The sequence below is a fragment of the Clavelina lepadiformis genome, chromosome 1 (genome assembly GCF_947623445.1).
Source record: "Clavelina lepadiformis chromosome 1, kaClaLepa1.1, whole genome shotgun sequence".
In the NCBI taxonomy this organism is placed as follows: domain Eukaryota; kingdom Metazoa; phylum Chordata; class Ascidiacea; order Aplousobranchia; family Clavelinidae; genus Clavelina; species Clavelina lepadiformis.
The window spans coordinates 9,427,521-9,448,158 of record NC_135240.1 but is presented as its reverse complement, the minus strand read 5'-3'; the positions used below and the strand labels follow the sequence as shown (position 1 = coordinate 9,448,158).

The window sequence follows — 20,638 nt, the reverse complement described above, 5'->3', positions numbered from 1 at the left end:
ATTTGCATTTTTTGAAGTAGGCTCTACAGACACTTTCTCTTGATGCTTGACAACCACAACAACAAGCAACCTGTCGTGTTTCACGATCAGCCAATTATGTTCTTGAATTTGGTCATTGTTTTATAACAATGCTATCTGAAGCTTTCATGTCATAGAATTATACGTAATACACTGTACTGTATTCCAATCGTTATCATAACTATATGATATAGCCAATGAGGAGTCTCAAAGGAAAAAAAGCAATGAGCATAAAGACGTGGAAACATCTATGGTCCCCAAAATTTAAGTCCGTTATAGGGTGGCTATGACCCAATTAATTATGCTTCCCTCCGTAAGTACGTTATTCTTAGCAATTTCTTTTCGAGTCATCAATGTGTGCAGCCGGCTTTTGATTAGTTTAATTTAAAGAAATAACATTTTCCATTGCAGTTTGAAACTATTTAAACGAAATAAACACGCAATGATATGTAAATGTTGGAAAAAGTAAAGATTAAATTAAGGTAAAACTTTAGATTTGGTGAATATTTTTGAATTGTACAGTGGTTTATTTTTACTCATTTGTGACACAAATTAGCTGGCCAAAAAATTTGTTGGAGCCCCAAAGTGGTGGGGGACCGGGCCCCCTGAGCCAACCTAAATCAGGCTCTGCTCTGACATCTATGCGTCAATCTCTACGGCGTATATACTCGTATGCTTCCGCGTGAGACCGACGGGAGAACTCATTTGCCGAGCCCTTATAGGGCTATAGGCACATCAATCAATCAGTCATTTTATTTTTTTACAAGTTTTAAAAGAAACGTTTGGCTATATTGACCAGCCGTCAGCAAGAAAGACAAGCAGGAATTGGTGTGATACAAGTTGTGCGTTGTAGCGTATTTTAAGTACGTGAATTTAGACTTTTGAGCAAATGCGTCAAACGCATATACGCCACGAAACTGGTGGAAATGCGCCATAAAGTTAGTCTATTTACAGTATGTTGCCTTCTATTTTATCGTTGCAATATACACTGCTTTGTTTTTATACAATTATGACGAAAGTCTTGTTTCAACATGAAAGCAATGATATTCGACTTACTTTATCACAAATAATATTTTTGCTACCTGGTTCATACGTTATGTGCATATGACGCACATGCGCAATGCGAATCAGTAGGGTATAACAAACAAGCTCTGTTGGAAACTTTGCATTATCCCTCTTCAAAAGCAGTGTGGAGAAAAATTTTACTATTTAAATTTCATCCAATGTTTTTGCACAGCTATTGCGATTATTATGTCAAGTGCATTCTTCTAACCAAACTTCGAAAAATATAATCATTATTTATACTTGTTTGTAAATCTTTAATAATACGAGCCACACAAAAGAAAATTGAAAAATAATTGTTAGGCTTGGAATTTTATAATAAAAATTAAAACATTTTTTTAATTAAATTGGAATACTAGAAGAGCTTTAGGGACTTCCCCAGGGAGTTTTTTTTTATACACACATGGCAGATGGCACTGACCTATGGAAAATTGGCCTTAGTTTTGGAAGGGTTAGCCTCAGTCGCAGTCCTGCTGGAAAGTTTAATGGTGTTTACCAGCGAGCACAAGGTACTGCAGTGTTTATCGTTTTCTTTGCTACCGTTGGCGTCATTATTTGGTCTAGTCTGTTGTTATAACTTTAGTTAACCTTGCTGCCCTACTGGAAAGTTTGCTTTCAGTGCAAATGGATAAATATGCCAATAATGGATAAATTTCCGGATAATGGATAAATATGCCAATAAATATTATGGTAAAATTTGCGCCTTGTCAAGTTAATACCTATAATGGGTTTAATATACAAGTACACAACTACATGATGCCTTTTTGTACTAGGCCCCAGCTACTCAAATTGTGACATCATCTGGTTGTGCACTTGTATATGCTGAACCCCCTATTATATAGAACAGTGGTTCCCAACACGTTTTTAAGGCGACCCATTTTTTAAAAAATTCAGATTTATAAAATCTTGCGACCCAAGTAAATTGTCGTAAGATTTTAAAAGTTACACAAGATTGCGTTGCAAATACACAGCACTTCAAAAGCAGCAACTTTTTCTGAAAATAATATGTTTATCAATTCATATATCACACTAATGAGATAACTGTGCTCGCTTGCTGTCAGTGAGTTTTTGAAATCGAGGCTTATTTTACTTAAGCATAGCCGCAAATCGGCTTCAACTTTCAGACGGTTTCGCTGTTTAGTTTTCAATGCACACATGGCGCTAAATCCAGTCTCACAAAGCCAAGTTGTTGCAAATGGAATCAGTTTTTGAATCACATATTTTGAAACTATGGGATACACTTTGTGCATGGAAGCCCAAAAGTGGATATTTGCAGAATATTTGGGGTATTTGTCTTTGAAGGACGCAAAAGGAATACGATTTGCTGCTTCTGTCGTCATGTCCATAAACTGTTCTGCTACATGGATGAGAAGTTGAGACAGGTCCTTTCCAGCAAATGGATCAATTATCCAATCATTTTGGCTATTAGGTGTTGGAGATTCACCATAGTAGTGCACAAACGTTTGGGCAAGTTGTTCCAAGTGTCAAATTATAGTTTGCTTGATATCAACTTCCTTGTCACAAATATATTGCGTTAGCTCAGGAAACATATCTTACTCATCTCTAGTGACATAAATTTTCCAGAGTATGAGTTTTTTGTGGAAAGCAGAAACTTTGGCGGCGTGATCAATCACCATAAAACAATTGCCTTGCATAGATAAATTTAGAGAATTCATACAGTCAAATATATCGGCAAGGTAAGCAACTTTTGCGTTGAAATTTTCTATCCAAAAACTTCTCGGCTAAGCCTACATAGTTGTGTTGCTTCAGGAAGATAGCAATCTCCTCCCGCAAACCACAAACTCGCTTTAAGACACGACCTCGTGACAACCATCGCACTTCCGTGTGCAGCAGCAGAGCTTGATAATTAATCTGAATCCGTGTCAGTGCACAAAAACGAAAACAAACGCTGATTTAGTGGCCTTGCTTTGATGAAGTTTACACACTGCTCAACATTATTTAAAACTTCGTGCGGCTCTTGAGACATATTTTTTGCAGCAACGGCCTTTCTGTGGAGAAAGCAATGAGTCCACAAAGCATTTGGGACTTCGTCTTTGATTCGTTTTACCACACCAGACTTGATGCCAGTACAAGCTGCTGCGCCATCGGTGCAAATGACAGCACATTTATCCCAAGGAATGGAATACTCTGTAAAGAAATAATCCAACAATTGAAAAATATCTTCACCTTTGGTGTGCAGTTTTAGCGGTTTGCAAAATAGCTTCTTGTTGCTTCTTGTTCTTCATTCATACAGCTTCATTGTTGATAAAGCTGATAAAGACAGAAAGTTGGGGCAAACATTCAATGTCGGCAGATTCATCCAATTGAATGGAATAAAAGGGAGACTCCTTCACTTGGATAAGAATCAGCTCAAGAACATCATCAGCCATGTCTACTTGGCGTCTTTTCACTGTGTTGTTGGATGAAGAAATTGCATTTAACTTTTCACTTTCTTTCTCACCAATCCTTATTTTTACTACTTCTTTCATAACTGGCATTATCAAATTCTCACCATCTGTAGTTTTTCTGCTTAGCAATTTGATAGGCCGCAACATACGAAGAGTAAACAGCAACGGTATTTTTAACAGTACTTTTTTATCTTGAATCGATTTCAACTTGCTCTTAAAAAATTCAACAGGCTTATTCACACAGTTTGGATCATTTGCGGATTGCATGAAATAAGTTCACACGACGCGCTCAAAACTTTTTCACTGCGGGAGCTCTTTGTACGACAAAATGCAACTGATGCGAAATTACTCAAGCGTCACGCAGAACAGCTTTCTCATTTCATGACATAAAATGCTTCATGTCTTGGAGTTTATATTTTCAACTTTTGTGATCTCTTCAAGTTTTCAATTTTTTTATTGTAATTTTTCGCTCAAGATACAATATGCCTAAAAAGCAAGCGACCCAAAACAATAACCTGGTGACCCAACTTTGGGTCGCGACCCATGCGTTGGGAACCACGGATATAGAATACATTATAGGGGGTAATTATGCTCTCTATCATATACAAACCAGTATGGAATGTAGGTTTCTTGCACTGGACTGTGTAATTTTTTAGACTCGTGTGGACCAGTGTGTACCAAATGTCGCGGTTTGGGAATTAGTTGCAATAATCAACCCATTACAGTAATCGAATCGACCCATTTTGTGCACCAAATAGCTATGTTATACACCATTGTTTGCACTAGATAGCTACGTTGTGTACCGGACATGTCCGGTGGTGCATTGTTTGTACTTGGGTTTAGTGCATGCTATCATGCCAAAATTTGAGTTTTTGAACACACGTTTTCTCGTTGAAAATGGCCACTCTTTCCAGTCTGGAGTAGTGACAAGCACTCAGTAAGCAGGAAGAAATTAGATTTTGTATTTTTGTTTTGTCTTCTTTTTTCACTGTTTAGTCGAGTATGACTCCTGGTCACCTGGACCTGAGTCATCGGTTTTTCCTGTTTTATTCCAAATTGTTGCAAGAATGACAACAAGTGCAGAGAAAATCATACTTTAGTAAACATGTTTTTTAATAAAATATGAAGTTCTCTGCACTTGTCATTCTTGCATCAATTGGGAATAGTAAAGCAATTTATACTCTCTCCAAGTTTTTCCTGTTTGTTTTGTAGATGGCATAAAATTCGTCTGTTTGCTGTTGCGATATACAATCGAACCAATATTCTTTTTTATCATAAGAGAAACTGACAACTTTAGAGAAACTTCAAAAAAAAAATGATTTTTAAGAATAGAGAAGTGTTTTTTTATTTTTTAGGCTATCTAACCAGTTTTATTAACTAGTGGGCATTGGACAACAACTAGTCTAGAACAGACCAATATGATTAAAAATTGATTATTTTGTTGTGTGTCTTCTAGTTAAACAGTTTTTTAGCCAGTTAAATATAAGTGGTTTGGTTAGGATAAAGAATATATATATATGTAAAAAGTTAAGTTCAGTTTTTCAGAGTATAATTTAAATAAAATTTAGCTAGATATAAAAAAATATGTGTATTGGATATCACTTAAAATTTTTAAGTTTGATTAACAAGCACTGGAAAATTTAGCTTAAGTTATGACAACCAAATTTAGGCTCTATAAACAATGAAATAACAAGAAGAATCATTCTCGCTATTTTGTTATAAACTGTTTTAACCAATTTTTTTACCTAATTTATTATCTTTTATTTATTGTTGCAAATAGTTCATTGATATAATGTTGGCTATCATTTTTTTCTAAGAGATGTGAAGGAAAAATTTTCTCTACTGCCAATCAAAATGTTGTGTGATTTTTCCGACACACATAGAAAGTCATTAAATTTTACCCTGCTTGAATGTCTGGCTATGCCACACTAACCTTGGTTAAGTGTTACTGGACATAGTGCAAACGAATTATGACTAGAAATTTCCTGTCTTGTGAGGTAGTTTGCCAAGTTGTTTACTGGAATACATTTCTGTTGCAGGTAGTCTCGTATTTACTACTTAAGCAGTTTTTTAAGTTCAAATTTCATCTGCTTATGGATTTGGATGAAGAAGAAGTTAAAGGCGGAAGTAGCCAAATATTTTGCTTGACATGGATCAAACGAAAAGCCGCAAAACCTGTTCCTGATCAGATTGCCCTTACTGATACTGAGTTAAAGAATTTGATAAAGCATAAAAAGTAAGTTTTGGAGAAACATCTCTCATAAGATTAGAAATAAACTTTTGCGTTGCAATACATGTCTTTTACTCAGTTAAGTGTTCTGGTTTTCAGATGTTTTATTGGATGGTGTTTCGCTTATGGTAATCCATTTTTTACTTATATACTATTGACTGGTTTGTAAATTTTTTGGTTTTCTGTAAATAGTCTAGTTTTGCTTCTGTTTTACTGGGCCAAAAAGGACGTAACTTTTTTACAAGCGCCTGACTGTTAAGTAATTCATGTCTTAAAACAATTTTAAAGCAATTAGAATCACCAAACCAAAGCAACTTACTGTATATATTGTGCAGCAATTTGTAGTTAGACGAAGCAAGTCAGTATGTTGATTTAGGATAAAAATCACTCTGATTTAGTCAATTTCCATTGGCTAGTCTAAATTAGATTCCTGCAAAAGGTTTGACTGTATATTAAAAGATGTGTGTAGATATTGCTGAACATGTGAGACTATGGTTGCAGACAAAATTAAAATAAGCAGTCAACTGAATCAACTGCATGAGCATGACGTAAACTTTGGAGTGTGATTGGTGGCCATGGTAAATAACCATATTTATAGAATTTATTAATTCAAATTTTTCATAGCTAATGCCGTAAATAATGATGCAATATAGAAAACTTTATCGTTACAGAAAAATAACTTCAACTCAGTTCAAACTTTCTCCTGCTTTTTTAAGGAAGAGAAGGGTTTTTTGAACTTTCAGGAATATTAAAATTACTGCTTACCAGCAATAAATACGACAAGAATCTTTTATTAACTATTTTTTTACTTTTACGCTTCTCATTAAAAAGCATTTGCTTTTACAACAGTAACTTTAGCAGCTTATTTTGGGATGTTGTCAAGTGGGTACCGATACTGTACATTACCATGGTGAAAGTTGTAGAAACACCATGAGAGCGTTACCAAGGCCTCCTTAAAGTTTGTCTTTTATTAGAGTTTCTGATGATGACTGCAGTGAAGATGAAGACAGCACTGACAAATTAGAGGTATATATGTTTAACTTATACTTCCAGCACAAAGGCTAATGTGTAATAAAAATAAAGCCACAATTTTTTTGACGTAAATGACTATGCAGATGTCTACTGCATAACATCTTGTACTAATTATACTGTAGGGATCTAGTGACCACAACAACTTTGTAAACAATGATGATAACGGCGATGATGGTGATAATGATGATGATGACTTGAAAGAGTTTGACCTGGACAACTATGATAATGAGACCAGTTTAGTATTTTGGCCTACTGATATATTCGCTAGCTTAATATTCGATTATATTTGAAGTCTAGTTTTTTGGCTCAATATGCAAACATATACAGTACATTATATATATACATATAGCCTTATCAGCTCAGTATTCTGCTTATTTATTCTGGTTGTATTTCATAACTTGCAATATTGTTACAGTTGAATCCATTGTTAATTTGTCAAATTATACTTAATAACAGAATTTTCTTGCTTGTTACTGCAGTTGGCATAGCTTTAAATATTATCTTTATAAGTTATTCATGTAATGAAATTGTATGTTTCTGCTTTAAAGGAAACTTAATGCAGAATAATGTACATCATTATATTTATCAGTATTCCAATTAATCTGCCTTTTACTTGTGTAAGGTGAAATGTTTGGCGAAACAATGTCCGATCTGGTGGTATTTGCTTCGAATGAGGAAGACCCTTATATTAAACAAGATAAGGAAGACGATGTGAGTACTTGTGATGGATACTTCTGAGAGAAAAAGGTTTCCACGTTTGTGGATCTCATTTAACAGTCAAATTACAGAGCAAAGTTGTTCATTTTGCAATATTTCGTACCGTACTTATTGATTGCAGTCCGATGAAGAAGAAAAGGAAGACCTCACCCTAAATGATCAGGATAACATGTTGGTTTGTGCCCGATGTGAGAAAGATTATGCTTCATTAGAAGTTCATTGTAAGATTACTACTTGTCCCTTTTTTGCTAATGTAAACGTGCTAACGTTGCCGTATCCACGATAATAGAAACATAAGTACCGGTAACATATTATTTTATCAGTGTACAATCATGAAAGTAAAGACTTCTACGTACACCATGACGTGTCTTTGTCTAGCGCTCCTCTTTGCATGCAGTGGCTTGACTTCGATGCCGGCAATGTTTTGGACAGATGTAGCAGTAACAAGGGTTAGAGAAAGATTATAAATCAATCTATTTGTTGTTATTTTAGTTGTTTGAGTATTAAAAACTGTTTTAAAAGAAAACTTAAAATCATTCAGGTAACTTCGTTGCAATTGGAAATATTGATTCCGTTATTGATGTATGGGACATAGATGTTTTGAACACATTGGAACCTGCATATTCGCTTGGTGTTCCCAAGGTATAAAATTACTTAGTTTACATTGCATTTTGAAAAGAAAGCCATCAGAAAACTTACTTTCTGGTTGGATGTAGATATTGGTGACTTTAATTAATTAATATATAACTCTATTCAAGTAATTTGACATTTTGATGTAGAAATAGAGATACTGGTATATATAATTTCAAATAACGATCTTAGGAAAAGCAAGATGAATACTTAGCTCGTGGTAAAACCAAGTTTGGACATACCGATGCAGTTTTGGATTTATCGTGGATACCATTGGCAAGGTTAGAATATTTATTTTATGCATGTCAATATTAATTTTTATCATATCTCCCATTAAAAATTAAATTATTGATATATAGTGACTATGGTATAAGGATTAATTTTTAGTTTTTTTTCATATAATGGATATTTATCAGTTTAGTCATTGATGTGCAATTTGATGTATGATCAGACTAAATAGTATTCAACAGCAGGGTTGAATTTTAGTGGGTGTGTCAGTGCCATGCCAACCAAATTTTGAATTGGGCATCCAACATTATGTGGAAGGGACGACCACTTGGCACCCATTGTTTTTTAATGATTGGTCTTTGCCCCACAATGAGGTTGCCCATGTCACTGATGTCTGGATAATGTCATTGTTTAAGGTTTGATCTGTGCCAGACCATGCTATGTGCACAGCATGAAAAGATGTATTCACAGGAAATCAATCTGGCAATTGTCACCAGACTACTGGAGAGACAAAGAGTATAGCTTTTATGAAACTTTAGACCAAAAAAAGCACTGCATTGTTTGATTGTGTCTGGTGGCAGATTAAGCTTAGTTTGCCAAAGTTGGGCATCCAACTTTGGCAACCATTTTTACAGAGCCAGGATGCCCAGAGGCATCCACTAGAAACAATTAAGGATTCCACTGTTCCAACGTTTATGATTCTGAGTAATTTTTGTAGAGTTCACCGTTTATTTTATAATTATGTAAAGCACAGCACACATGGATATGCTAATCAACAATAACTGTATCACTTTATCAACAAAAGTTGCGCCATTGTAGGAAAAAACTTTTATTTTAAAGTTATGACAAGCCACTAACTTTAAGTTACCTTTAGAACTGCAATTTTTTATTTTCTGAATATTATATCACATTAAATATTGCGAGAACAATTTTAAGTGACATCTCTCTATTAAAGGAACAAAATTGCAACTGCCTCTGTGGATCACCGTGTGGCGCTGTGGGACCTTGAAAAGGCAAAAGTGGAAAAGTTTTTTAAGAATCACAAGGAGAAAGTAAGGATTTGTCACTTATCCATTTAACTTTTGCGATGCCAAAGTAATACTGAAAGAGCAGCAGTCGCTTTAAACCTACAAAATAGATGCAGCAGAAAGAACCAGTACGTATCAGAATCATGTAGCACTTATACACTTGTCGTATGGTAATAAAATTCGACAAGTATACCGTCTTACAGTGCTGTTTTAAAAGATATGCTGCTTCACGTTACATTATAACACTTCACAATGCAATTTTGCAAGTCGCAAAGATTAAAAAGCTGTCTGCTTTCTCATAATCACATGGCTGAAAGCAGATAGCCGTTGAATGTTATATATTTTCCCATGTTACTGTAAACGGCGTAATCTTTCGAATTGTAGGATTTTAGCCATATCTTATCGCCTCTTTCCAGCTGCAGTATGATCGTTTGACTCTGCATGTGACGTTGGTTTGTGATACTTTCGTCGTAAGCAAGAACCTTTGAAAAAATTCGTTGCAGGCTTTAATTCAAATCTGGAGTTAATGTTCTTATTTATCGTAATTAAGATAACGCAGCGGAAATAAGTTTTCAACTGTCACTTACGTCTGGAGCCCCCTTACCTGAAATTCGTTATCGTTTTTCATGAGCGCCACCGATAGTTTCTTTTTAGGGTATTTCCCTACAGTGTAGGCAAAGTAGTAAAGTCCGTTTCTCGGCGTCACGAATTCCCCGGTTTGCTGATTCATGACGTCATATGTATTGACAAAGACACGATCATACGTCAAAATACCGTCTCGGCTCGTGGGGATAAAAGTTCTGTTGCTATCACTTCCAAAAACACTGGTCGTCCTGGCAACCGAAAAAGCCACGAAGTTTGAGTTCGCATTCTGGAGTGGATTCGCTAACCTCTTCGTTCGCGAACTTCGTTTTCTGCGGTTGCTTTTGACGTCACTATGATCATTATCTAATTGTACAGGTGTCAGACTGATTCCGTCGAGATCTAAAAATCAAACAAAGTTTGAGCTCCTGTCTGAAGTTGCTGTTTATAATCAATTTAACCAAATACCTTACTTTATATTACTGCTATAAAAGAGATTTAACCGTTAAATTCTCGTCCAGAAACATTCGATATTTTGTTTCAAACTAATTAGAATTTTTTGTGACTTAATTACAAATTATGTCAATAAATTGGCAATATATTCCTGTTCAAATTACTTGTCGGCGCGTAGTCGTCACGCGATACACGGCGTAATATGTGTCCTGTAAAAGTTGTGCTGTAGCCGTTACGTTTGAATCCTATGACCCCAAAACTTCGGTTCGGAGCAAGTCGGATCCAGATTCTGCAAGACAGACGTTACAACTTAATATCAAACGAAATTCCATGGTTATGTGTCGATGGAGTTAAGACAATAATTTGTCTGGAAAGTATTGCTGTAGGTCCCGTCTGTTATGGTGTTTATTTCGTCACAAATAAGGCAGTGTTACGCTCAACTAATATCAAAATGCTCATGCAATGAGGTGTCTTTTTCATAGGTGCTATCTCTAAATCGCCGGATGGTGTCAAAATGACAGTGTATGTAGATCGGCTTATCTCTGGTTTTAAGCAAAGGATTATCTTGTTCCGCTATTGGACGTTTTATATGAGACGTTTGCTAATGGTATGGCTACAGTGCGGTCATTTTCTCAAGGAAATTTTTCATTTTCGTTGCCTTTCGCCAACAATAAAAGATCTTGTAAGTGCGTTCGAAGGGGCAATTTGGCTCAGATTAACAACATCATGTGCTTTTGACACGTCTATGCCAAGTCCGGTCTAGACAAAACCTTGCAATATCACCAATATGCTCCCTTTTCGGAGCCAGGCTGTTTGTTTCAAAAAGCGATTTATTGGTTTAATGTGAGGGCAAGTGCTGAAACAAGTTCCTATAGTATCTAATCTATGTATCAAGTAGAATACTCGCAAGCGGCGGCGCCAAATCCGTTTCGTAATCCTTTTGGCCTTGCAGCTAAATCATATTGCACATTACATGTCACCATGGGGGATCAGTCTTTCGAATGACACTGCGAGTTGATTATTCTCTCCACAGTAAATCCTTTGTGTTGGTCTCCAAACAGGGTAGCTGTGGCCTGTGGGTACCATTTTTTAAAGCCTTCGATAAGAACCGACCTGGAAATCGAACCCAGGTCTACCGCATTCGAGCCAAACGCTCTATCCTCTTCGCTGGGAGCGCTCAGTCGCTTCAGAACTTCTGAATTTATGAAGTCATCATCTTATGAATTTTACTGCTGTAATTTGTAGCTATACATATTTGTACACATTGCAGTTAAAATCAGCACAACAAATCTGGGCTCGTGATTGTGCTCCCAACAAACAAAAAAGAGTTTATTAACTTTAAGTTGGCCCAATACAAGAGTTTCTTGCTTTCCGAAATAAGGTCCCTACACATTTTTGTAAAATATTTTCTTATTGAGAAATGAGTGTATTGTCGATTAAGCGGCCAAAAATTTGCACCATAGTGAAAAGTAAACTATGTATAAACACTTCATTGAAGGCAGGGATATATACAATTGTTCAAACATACCCGCCATAAAAATAGACCTACTTTTTAACAATCGATCAATTTTGCTTAAGTTACACACAGGCTTTGTCCTGAAGTGTAAAGGTAGAAAAATCGTTGCCTTTTACGCTGGTAACGTCGCTTTTTATCATAGATCAAGCACGGCTTATAGCCTGAGACGATCGTTACAATATTTACGACAGATTTAGTGTTTGCCCAGGGTGAAATTTACGATTGTGATCTGCAAATATCTAACGCGTAGCTCGTCGAGACAAAATCTGTATCATTCCGTAGATATTGTCACGTACTTTCTGTGTTTAGGCTTTTACATTTCTTAACCTTCTTAAACTGTTGCCCACCTTGGTGAGATGGCCATGGTACGCTATGCAGCTGAAATAACTGTGTAGTTCAATGTTATTTTGAAGATATTGATCTTTTATCAAACGCTAGGTATACTTGAACGTTAGTTCCAACTTTTTCTGTGCATTGTGATTTTTAGTGATTAGTATTTGTAGTGTGGAGATACTAGAATAGTTTTCGTAAATTAGAATAGTTAAATTCACTGTATAGTTACAATTCTAAACATATATTTTGATAATACCGGTTTTTTTTTTCCACGTGCTACTCACAAACCACCGCCGGTTAATTCGTTATTATCAGTACTTCAAGAAGTCCCGCCTAAGCATTTGCTTTGAGCCCTAATAATAGATATTTTTGTTTGTGTTGTGACGACAGGAATGTCGTTATTTTTGTTTGGAAGCTGCCAAGAAATAGCTTCTACGTAAATATTGATAATTTGAACATCACCTGTCTCCTCGGTCAAGTTGCAAGACCGTCTGTTGATTTTGTACTTGTGGGTTTTTCCTTCTCTTTCCATCAAACGCCAAACTTTGCACTTCGTAGTGATTTTTCATCAACTGAAGGGAAAGTTTTTTATGAGGCAACGCGGCACCAGAATAAGAAAACTGGTACACTCCGTCAAAGGGTACTGTAAAAATCCCAGTGTTTGGATTAAGATGCCCCCCTTCGTTGACGAAAACTTTGTCAAAATTCACTCCATTTTGCTTCTGTTTATGTCCCTTTAACGACGTTGTTCGAGCAACTGAAAATGTTGCCGGTAAGTTTCCGAGTCCAGGGTTTTTTTGCTCGATCCTACCGTACAAGTCCTCCTCAAATCCGGCAGACATCCGTTCTTTGTTGCGATGCTGTGCGTGAACTTCAATCATCGCACCAACCCAGCAAAAAATCACAACATTCAAGGCTGTAATCAACATTGTATTTCGATTCCACCTGAAAGTCGTAAAATTCTCGTCAGAAAGAATTTTCATTTTAAAAACCGTTTTTCTATTAAAACTGAAATGTTTTGCTTTAAAACATTAGTGTGTTGAGCTAATCGGTGTCTACTCGGCATCAGTTAAAAACTTCGACTGCTTCAAAACTCAACTCGTAACCCAACTGATCTAACCTACTTTTCAACGGCTTTAACTCTTTCGCTATGTTCTATCGCTGAGCTTCACAGGAGAAGAAATATTTGAGCACTTCATAACATCATAGAAGTGAAACGCTGTGTTTGTTTATTGCGCAACTTCGGAACGTGTCATGATGACGTTACAATGGACTCCGTAGCATATTTAGAAACTCTAAAAGGATACAAGTGCACACTGCGTTAAAAATGGAATTGAATCGAATTGTCTGTAGCGCGTATAGACCAGTATACGATCTTAACAAAATGTTGGTAACCGGTCTAGACCTGACTTTGCCATAAATTTGATAATTCGCTGTACATGTACATTGTACAGTGTCATAAACTGTTTCGAATAAAATGTATTAAATAAAACGAAAGTCCGAAACGAATGTTTTGTTTTATGGGAAGCGTTTCTATAAGGTACACCTTTACGGAACCCTGCAATACAATTTTTTGCGGTTTGCCGATACACATAGTCACATTCCACAGTCGGCATAGCTGGAATAAGGTTACGGGTTTGTCATAAATTTCCACGTATGTCGTATACCGCCTCCTGAGTAACGGCTTGGAAGGTGCCGTAAACTTTAATAGCTTTGTAATATACTGCTTGTAAACCACCGCCCAAATAAAACTGCCCTATTATTTTCCCATGTCGCTCGAAATAGATTTTTACCGCAACGTGCATTCCCCTTAGGATGATTTGCAAACGAAGAGAATTCTTGTAAAGATAAGTAATCGCATTAGAAACACGTTCGTCGTTCTTTTCTCTACCTTGCAAAAAGAACATTTAACGAGTCGGGATATTGTACTTAGGTGACTGTAAATAACGCTAAACTCATGCTCAGGCTATAGATTCCGTTGATTTTGCTATACCCTTCGAAAGCTTTCAGAACTTTTTCTAGTTCTTTAGGTGTGTTCCAGCGTCAGAACCTAATATGGCTATTAGCGTATAATTCACGATTAGCCACACGCGCGGTTTTTTAATAATTTCATAAGTTCCTTAGCTTAAGTGTCCATCTCGAGCTTGTAACCCATAATTTCTTCATCTGTTCTCGAATTAAAGTATGTGCGAAACGCAATTGCCTTGTCAACTAACGTTTGACTTCCTGGAAATTCTTCTGCTGATGTGACCGACCATCGCCCGAAGTATGAGCCCGATACCTTCAAGCAATGGCTGCCACTGGTACCGCCTTTGCCGTGTTCGCTCTGAAACTAGTTCCGGCGCGACCGCCTTTAATCTGTACCTTGGTCGACAAATCAACATAGCTTCGCTTTATGCGGTTTTAAAAGTCGGAAACCAGCGAAGAAATTTGCTGAGTTCGGTAACTTTGCAAATACCGCACCGGTTAAAGACTTCCTAATAAGTGACAATATAGTTTTGCTGATAAAGTTGCTCAAAAAGTTAGACCTTGGTGTTATCGCCTTATTCATTCGCAACTGGCTGTCATCTGTGATCTGTATCATATCAGTTTGCGTGTTAGCGTTTTTCTTTTCTTTCTTTTTTCTGGACACCGCCCGTGGCATAAAGTTTATTGGAATCCGTTGCTAGCGGAATTAGTTATGTTTGTTGGTATAATCAAAGTCAGATCCTTTAAGTTTACCCGCGACTACTCTAATGTCGTGAGCTCGTGGCATCTTCCTTGAATGTCAACCGTCACTGTTTTAATGCGTAGGCGGTGTCAGAAATGACGAGGTAAACGTCTATTGTGATTTCACGATGAAGGGATGAGGGTCGTTGTACGTTTTACGTGACCCACGTTTTCATGTTTGTCAAGTAGACACGTTAAGAAAGGTTAAAGAAAACGAATGCACAGCATTCGCATACTTTACATTCCGCTATTTGCCTTGTGCGTTTGTTGGCGTCCTTATGGGGTATCAGTCTGCATAACAAACTGTAATAATTGAATTTATTTCAAAGCCTGTGGAAAGCCCCTGAACCAAACGTGTGCTGTGGGTTTGGCAATCGTGTTTTACCGGACGATCTGTGTATAAAATATTGTGAAATGCCGGTGGCAGTTTATAGCTTAATGCGGAAGTGGTTGAAATGAATGTCCTCTCAAAGCGGTCATTGCCTAGGTTACAAATTACTACTTTAAACAGACGCTCACCATACCAAGATCGGTTTTTGACTTCTAAATATATCAAGGCTGCGATGTTGTATCTAGATCTACCAAAAATAGTATCGCATATGTGCAAAGCGTTTGTAAACAAAGTCCGTTTACATGTAATCACACAAAGACCAGATGTCAGTATGCTGATGGAATTTTAATTAACGTACCACTTTATAGTAAAATGTCCAAAACGGGATGCCGGCGGTCCTAATACGAGTTGAAACCGGATTAGTCCGCCTAATACTAACATGCCTGGTGAGAAACATTTGCGGAAGAATTGTATTTAAAAAATGATCGCGGAATTAGCAACACGCTTTCCAGTACAGCATCAGCTAGCATTAAAAGTATTACCGAATTTGGTTACACAGCTCCGGTTTTGCGTGGATTACATTTCTCTCTGCAGCTTTTGTTATGAAAATATGTAGTGGCCCGGGTGCAACCACGTCTAAGCTTGTGTTGCCAACCAACGTAGGCGTGTTATTAAACTACTAAGCTCTTAAACGGCGATTGAGCATCTCGGTATAAGTGCATTTAACATCTTATTTTAATGGGCGAACTTCGTTCCGCCGAAATCGCCCGAAAGACTGGGGAAGTTAATCATGGAATTTTTTCCATGTCAACGATTCATAATTTGAACCGAATACTGAACATAATGAAGTGCGATGAAAAGATCAAGTACGCATAGGACACCTTTTCAGTTGAGCGTGCGCAATCTATTTGGCCTATTCAGTGAATGGTTATTTTGTCCAGCGTTTGTTGTTTAAAATCAGCTCTTATCGTAAGCGTTTATCGATCTCATGCAAACTCCGAACCCATCGATGAAATATTCCTCAATTAAATTCACACGCCCAATTCAGTCTTTCAACATCACTCTCAAACTCCCTTTTTAACGAAAGTACATTTCTACGTTCAGGTCCAAACTATCGAATGGAAACCGGATTCGGTTCACTGTTTGCTGTCTGGTGCATTCGACGGGTAAGTCTATGAAAACGTTGACCTCGCATGAGTATTAAATCGAACTATGAATTTACATTCGACCTTAAAGGGGCCTTTGATGACTAGTCGTCTGACTATGCTTATCCAATCTCATAAGACGAGTGTTTTGACCGATTTTTTGTTTGCTTTTCGCTAACCTTGCGGTGGACTTGTTTAAAAAGTCTTCCAACTGTTGGTATTACCCCGTCATACGGTATAAAATTTTATATCTCTATGTTACAGGCTGTAACATGAATTTCAGTTAACAACTAACAGGTTTCTTTTACATGCACAGACGAATTTTTGCGCTTGACACTCGTTCTGGTGCGTCATCTAGCGGTAATTTTAAATGGAAATTAAAAGGAGAAATAGAAAAGGTCAAATGGAATCTCGGGGATACAAATTATTTTTCAGTAAGAATAAGCATTGTTGCTTAAAATTATTATAAGGTACAATGCTCCTTCTTTGACTACTTAATGGACTCGCTGTTTACACTTGTTTAGGCAAGTACTGATAAAGGAATCATCTATTACTGTGATCTGAGAAAACCAATGAAACCGCTGTACAATTTCCAAGCTCACGACGAAGCCATTCCAGCCTTAAGTATGACGTCATCTTTGTTAGTTAGCGGATCAAGCGACGGCATCGTAAAAGTTTGGAAACTAGGCTCAACATCCGCTGAGTTGCTTGAAGAGAAGAATATGAAAATGGTGCGTTTATTAAAAACAAATTCTTTTTCTACAATTGTGTACATGTTGCGCTCTCACTACGCGGTCATAATGCAGGGCATGGTTCACTGCTTTCACCTAAATCCTGACGTCATGTCGTTGCTAGCAGTAGGCGGAGAAAGAGATGGAGTTAAACTATGGGATGTCAAGACGTCAATGAAAAGTAAGCTTGTGAGTGTATATTGCAGAAATCCATTTAACGCCAGGAACCGACTTACATGATGTCCAGACTGGAAATTGCACAGTGGCACTTACAAGTACGGTTTGCGTACATACGCAACCGTGGGGGATGTTAGTTTTTAGATGGTTAATCTGTGTTGGCTTGTTGATGATAGTGTACTATGGTTCACTGTAACAATAATTGTAACTAAACTAGTTCAAAAGGGTTACAACAGAACAAACTGTACCCATATGTGCATAATGCGGTATACTTTGTACAGTCACGTCAAATGTTTTGTCCACGTACTTTGTTTCTTAGAGCTTGGTTTTTGTTCCGATGGTCGCTAGTTCCATCACCCTACTCGAAGTAATTTTCTTTTACCGCTGCAGAAAGTCACGAAGAGTTTTCCGATATCAATTGTAACGTGAAGAGCTGGCCGAAGGAAAGCGAGAGCTCGTCTGTCAAGATTGAGACAGAAATAGAAAACAAGAACAAAGGAAAGTCTCCTGAAAACGACAATGAACAAGAAAATGAAATCGAAAGTAAATGTGCTAAAACTACCAAGAAAAGGCACAAAAAATCCACAATGTCGAAGGATGCTAAAGATCAGTCTACGTTTGAGGAGTCATCAGTCCACACGGCATCAAATGGTAGACGCAAAAAGAGACATAAGAGGAACGACAGCTCGTCATTATTGTCACCGGACCACGACAGCAGTGGTATTAGACGAAAGCGTATGTTTCCCAAACAACGCAGAAAATTAATGAGAAAATTATTGCAGGCTGAAAATACGGGGTGAAAGCGTAAAACCTGACGCTGTGCAAACTAACCAATATTGTAATGTTTTCCTATAGGCTACCGTGTCTTATTATCCTGCTCTGTTCTATCAAAACCGGTTGATCTACTTATATCACAATATAGCGAAGTGTTTATAATATTTTAATAACGTTCGCTCACGCTCGAAGACAGTCTTAATTTCTTGCAAAAACTTGAATTACGATTAAATTCAGTCTACAGTATGTATAATCGTAGTACACCTGCACTTATTTTTGCTAAACATTGCTTAAGTGAAGATATGTCTGTGGTGCATATACAATTACAAATAAACAAAACTACTTTACCACTTGTTATTATTGTTAAACTTTTGCTTTACGATAAACTCCCATAGTTCCAGGCATTTTATCAGTGTCCCATTGATACTGGTAGTAAGGTTTTATCGCAATTCTCTCTGCTATGCCAGCCTTGACCAAGTCGTCTATTTTCATTTCAAAATTCTCCTTAAAAGTCACCATAAATTCGCTTGTCCGCATCGTGTTGATGAAATAGCCACCAGGTTTTAAAACTCGAAACACATCCTGAAATAATGAAATAATTGAAGCATCGATGTAGTCGGCACCGAGGGAAATTCGACAAGTCTGTCCTGATTTATGCACATACTGGTATACAATTGACGACTAAGGTGTCTGGGCCAAATCCTCCTGCACAAACCACCATGTCGTATGTCGATTCTGACACTGGAAGAGACGACTCGGGCGTGAAGCAATGAAGAATCTTGGAGCTAAAATTAAGAAATATACGAGTTATTGCAACACATCCAAACGTTGGGAATTGACTGCAAGGACGATCTTTATAGGTTTACCTGAATACACCAGGTAACTGCATTGCCTTGTCTAGCATAGCATTGGAATAGTCCAGGGCTGTCATGGGTCCTCGAAATCCGTTGTCATGCAATTCTTTACCGACCATCCCTGTGCCTATAATGTTGGATATTGACGTGTAAAGTTGAGCCTTACTTTTATCCTTTAAGTACAAGTAGATATCTTTCACCTGAACCAAGGTCCAAGACCTTCCAGGATTTTTTTGCTTCCTCATCGCAAACAATGAGGGCTTCTTCAGTGATTGCTTTTGGGGCGCCGTAGCCGATTGCCAATACGTCATTGTCGTAATGCTGTGCCCAAGTTTCGTAGAAAGCTTTTAATTCTGTAATTGAAATTCTAAAAGTTAAAATTTCTAAAGTCACGGTTATCACAGTTAACTGCATAAGTTACATAATTTTTGCTTTGTTTTTCAAAGCTGCATAGTTTTTTGTTTTCTTCATAACGTCAATTAAATATTATTGATACAACCTTCCAAATGTGAACGAACGCTGGTATTTTTACTTGCGGCTTCAAACATATTAGATTCGGTATCCTATACTGTTATCATATATATAGCCTACTAAAGGAATGGTAAAAACGTACCTTTTTGGCAATTAATTTACCTTGTCATACTTTAAAGAAGCGTCATGTAAACCGGGCACGAACAAAGCATGATACTATAGCTTTAAATTAAATGCCAAGCCCGGATACAAGTCACCGGGCAAAACGCAAACGCGGCGGTCTGGACCATATAGATCAGAAATTATACTTGTCAAACATCATAACGTATAATGCCAAACGGGTCAAACGCATATGTGTTTTCACTTGCCACAGTTCCAGCTGGTAACTAATTAATTATTATTAATTGATAACCTTTTGAAATTTAGACGATTTAGAAATCTTGCAGCAATCAAGCCATACCTCAAAATGCTTTCCTACCTCGTTTAATTATACATTTCCGTTGAATAAGTTATAAGCCGCACCATGTAATTGATGAAATGAAGCAATCGAATTTCGCTGTATTTCACCGAAATTAGGTGGCATGGCTCATTTTTATAGAGAAGTTTAGTTGGAAAAAAGTATTTGTGGGAATGTGGATTAATTATTAGGCAGTAGACATGTTTGCATGAGGTTTTCTGATTACTGCAAGGGTTAAGTGTAGACCTCAAGGCAAATTTTTTGTAGCCTGACCGAATTTTGCAAACTTATGGTTCGTGCAATCCGTTGTAACATATTATCATAGCACACTTCGCCACAGGGCAAAACGATTCACGTGTGACGTCATTCCTCCCTACCTTATTAGCGAGTTGTAGAGAAACAAAGAAACAGCGAGAACTGTGTTCTATGTTGTGACAATCTTCTTAACATTGCTTAAAGTTGTATCTTACCCTCAAAATCTCCGTGTGGAAAATTACACTCCAGCCTTTTCCAGGCAAACTTAGCTTTTTCATCAGCAGGGCCCTTCCATTCTTCGCTTTCAGACTGCATTTCCTCAGTTTATACGCAGCTTATGACGTACAATATTACTAGGGGCATAAGACGCTTACACCACGTTACACACTGCGTGGCCCTGCTGAAATGCACAACAAAGCGACTATTTCACCGAAAGTTGTTAACGCAGCCTGTCGTTAAAGATAGGCGGTTCGGAGAATGGGAATGCAAAAAGTTGG

At 37.3% G+C, this 20,638-nt stretch overlaps 3 protein-coding genes across 3 annotated transcripts; 1 reads left to right on the top strand and 2 right to left on the bottom strand.

Annotated features, from left to right (window-relative positions):
- Positions 1-5,531: 5,531 nt before the first annotated feature.
- On the top strand, positions 5,532-18,451 carry LOC143452900 (periodic tryptophan protein 1 homolog). Its single transcript, XM_076954043.1, has 14 exons — positions 5,532-5,724; positions 6,693-6,744; positions 6,873-6,984; positions 7,373-7,461; positions 7,589-7,688; positions 7,791-7,916; positions 8,009-8,109; positions 8,290-8,378; positions 9,281-9,377; positions 16,382-16,443; positions 16,739-16,856; positions 16,947-17,153; positions 17,229-17,334; positions 17,721-18,451. Exons 1-14 carry the CDS (start codon positions 5,582-5,584, stop codon positions 18,128-18,130), a joined length of 1,812 nt encoding a protein of 603 aa, XP_076810158.1. The 5' UTR covers positions 5,532-5,581; the 3' UTR covers positions 18,131-18,451.
- On the bottom strand, positions 9,035-13,262 carry LOC143452907 (complement C1q tumor necrosis factor-related protein 4-like). The gene is made up of 4 exons (XM_076954051.1): positions 12,700-13,262; positions 10,553-10,677; positions 9,958-10,337; positions 9,035-9,835 (listed from the first exon to the last, which is right to left on the bottom strand). The coding sequence occupies exons 1-4, from the start codon at positions 13,218-13,220 to the stop codon at positions 9,656-9,658; spliced, it is 1,206 nt and encodes a 401-aa protein (XP_076810166.1). The 5' UTR covers positions 13,221-13,262; the 3' UTR covers positions 9,035-9,655.
- On the bottom strand, positions 18,255-20,571 carry LOC143452936 (methyltransferase-like protein 27). Its single transcript, XM_076954096.1, has 5 exons — positions 20,357-20,571; positions 19,159-19,311; positions 18,971-19,085; positions 18,769-18,889; positions 18,255-18,686 (listed from the first exon to the last, which is right to left on the bottom strand). Exons 1-5 carry the CDS (start codon positions 20,454-20,456, stop codon positions 18,468-18,470), a joined length of 708 nt encoding a protein of 235 aa, XP_076810211.1. The 5' UTR covers positions 20,457-20,571; the 3' UTR covers positions 18,255-18,467.
- Positions 20,572-20,638: the final 67 nt, after the last annotated feature.

What these genes read in the sequence shown, in the direction of transcription:
- LOC143452900 (XM_076954043.1), top strand. Translation starts at nt 5,582, where the DNA reads ATGGATTTGGATGAAGAAGAAGTTAAAGGCGGAAGTAGCCAAATATTT. An exon ending in ATTCGCTTGGTGTTCCCAAG is followed by an intron (nt 8,110 to 8,289) that starts GTATAAAATTAC and finishes TAACGATCTTAG; the next exon opens with GAAAAGCAAGATGAATACTT. An exon ending in TTAAGAATCACAAGGAGAAA is followed by an intron (nt 9,378 to 16,381) that starts GTAAGGATTTGT and finishes TTCTACGTTCAG; the next exon opens with GTCCAAACTATCGAATGGAA.
- LOC143452907 (XM_076954051.1), bottom strand. Translation starts at nt 13,220, where the DNA reads ATGAAAATTCTTTCTGACGAGAATTTTACGACTTTCAGGTGGAATCGA. An exon ending in CAACTTGACCGAGGAGACAG is followed by an intron (nt 10,678 to 12,699) that starts GTGATGTTCAAA and finishes TCTGTCTTGCAG; the next exon opens with AATCTGGATCCGACTTGCTC. An exon ending in TGACGACTACGCGCCGACAA is followed by an intron (nt 10,338 to 10,552) that starts GTAATTTGAACA and finishes TTTGATTTTTAG; the next exon opens with ATCTCGACGGAATCAGTCTG.
- LOC143452936 (XM_076954096.1), bottom strand. Translation starts at nt 20,456, where the DNA reads ATGCAGTCTGAAAGCGAAGAATGGAAGGGCCCTGCTGATGAAAAAGCT. An exon ending in TCCACACGGAGATTTTGAGG is followed by an intron (nt 19,312 to 20,356) that starts GTAAGATACAAC and finishes TTTCAATTACAG; the next exon opens with AATTAAAAGCTTTCTACGAA. An exon ending in GGTCTTGGACCTTGGTTCAG is followed by an intron (nt 19,086 to 19,158) that starts GTGAAAGATATC and finishes CCAACATTATAG; the next exon opens with GCACAGGGATGGTCGGTAAA.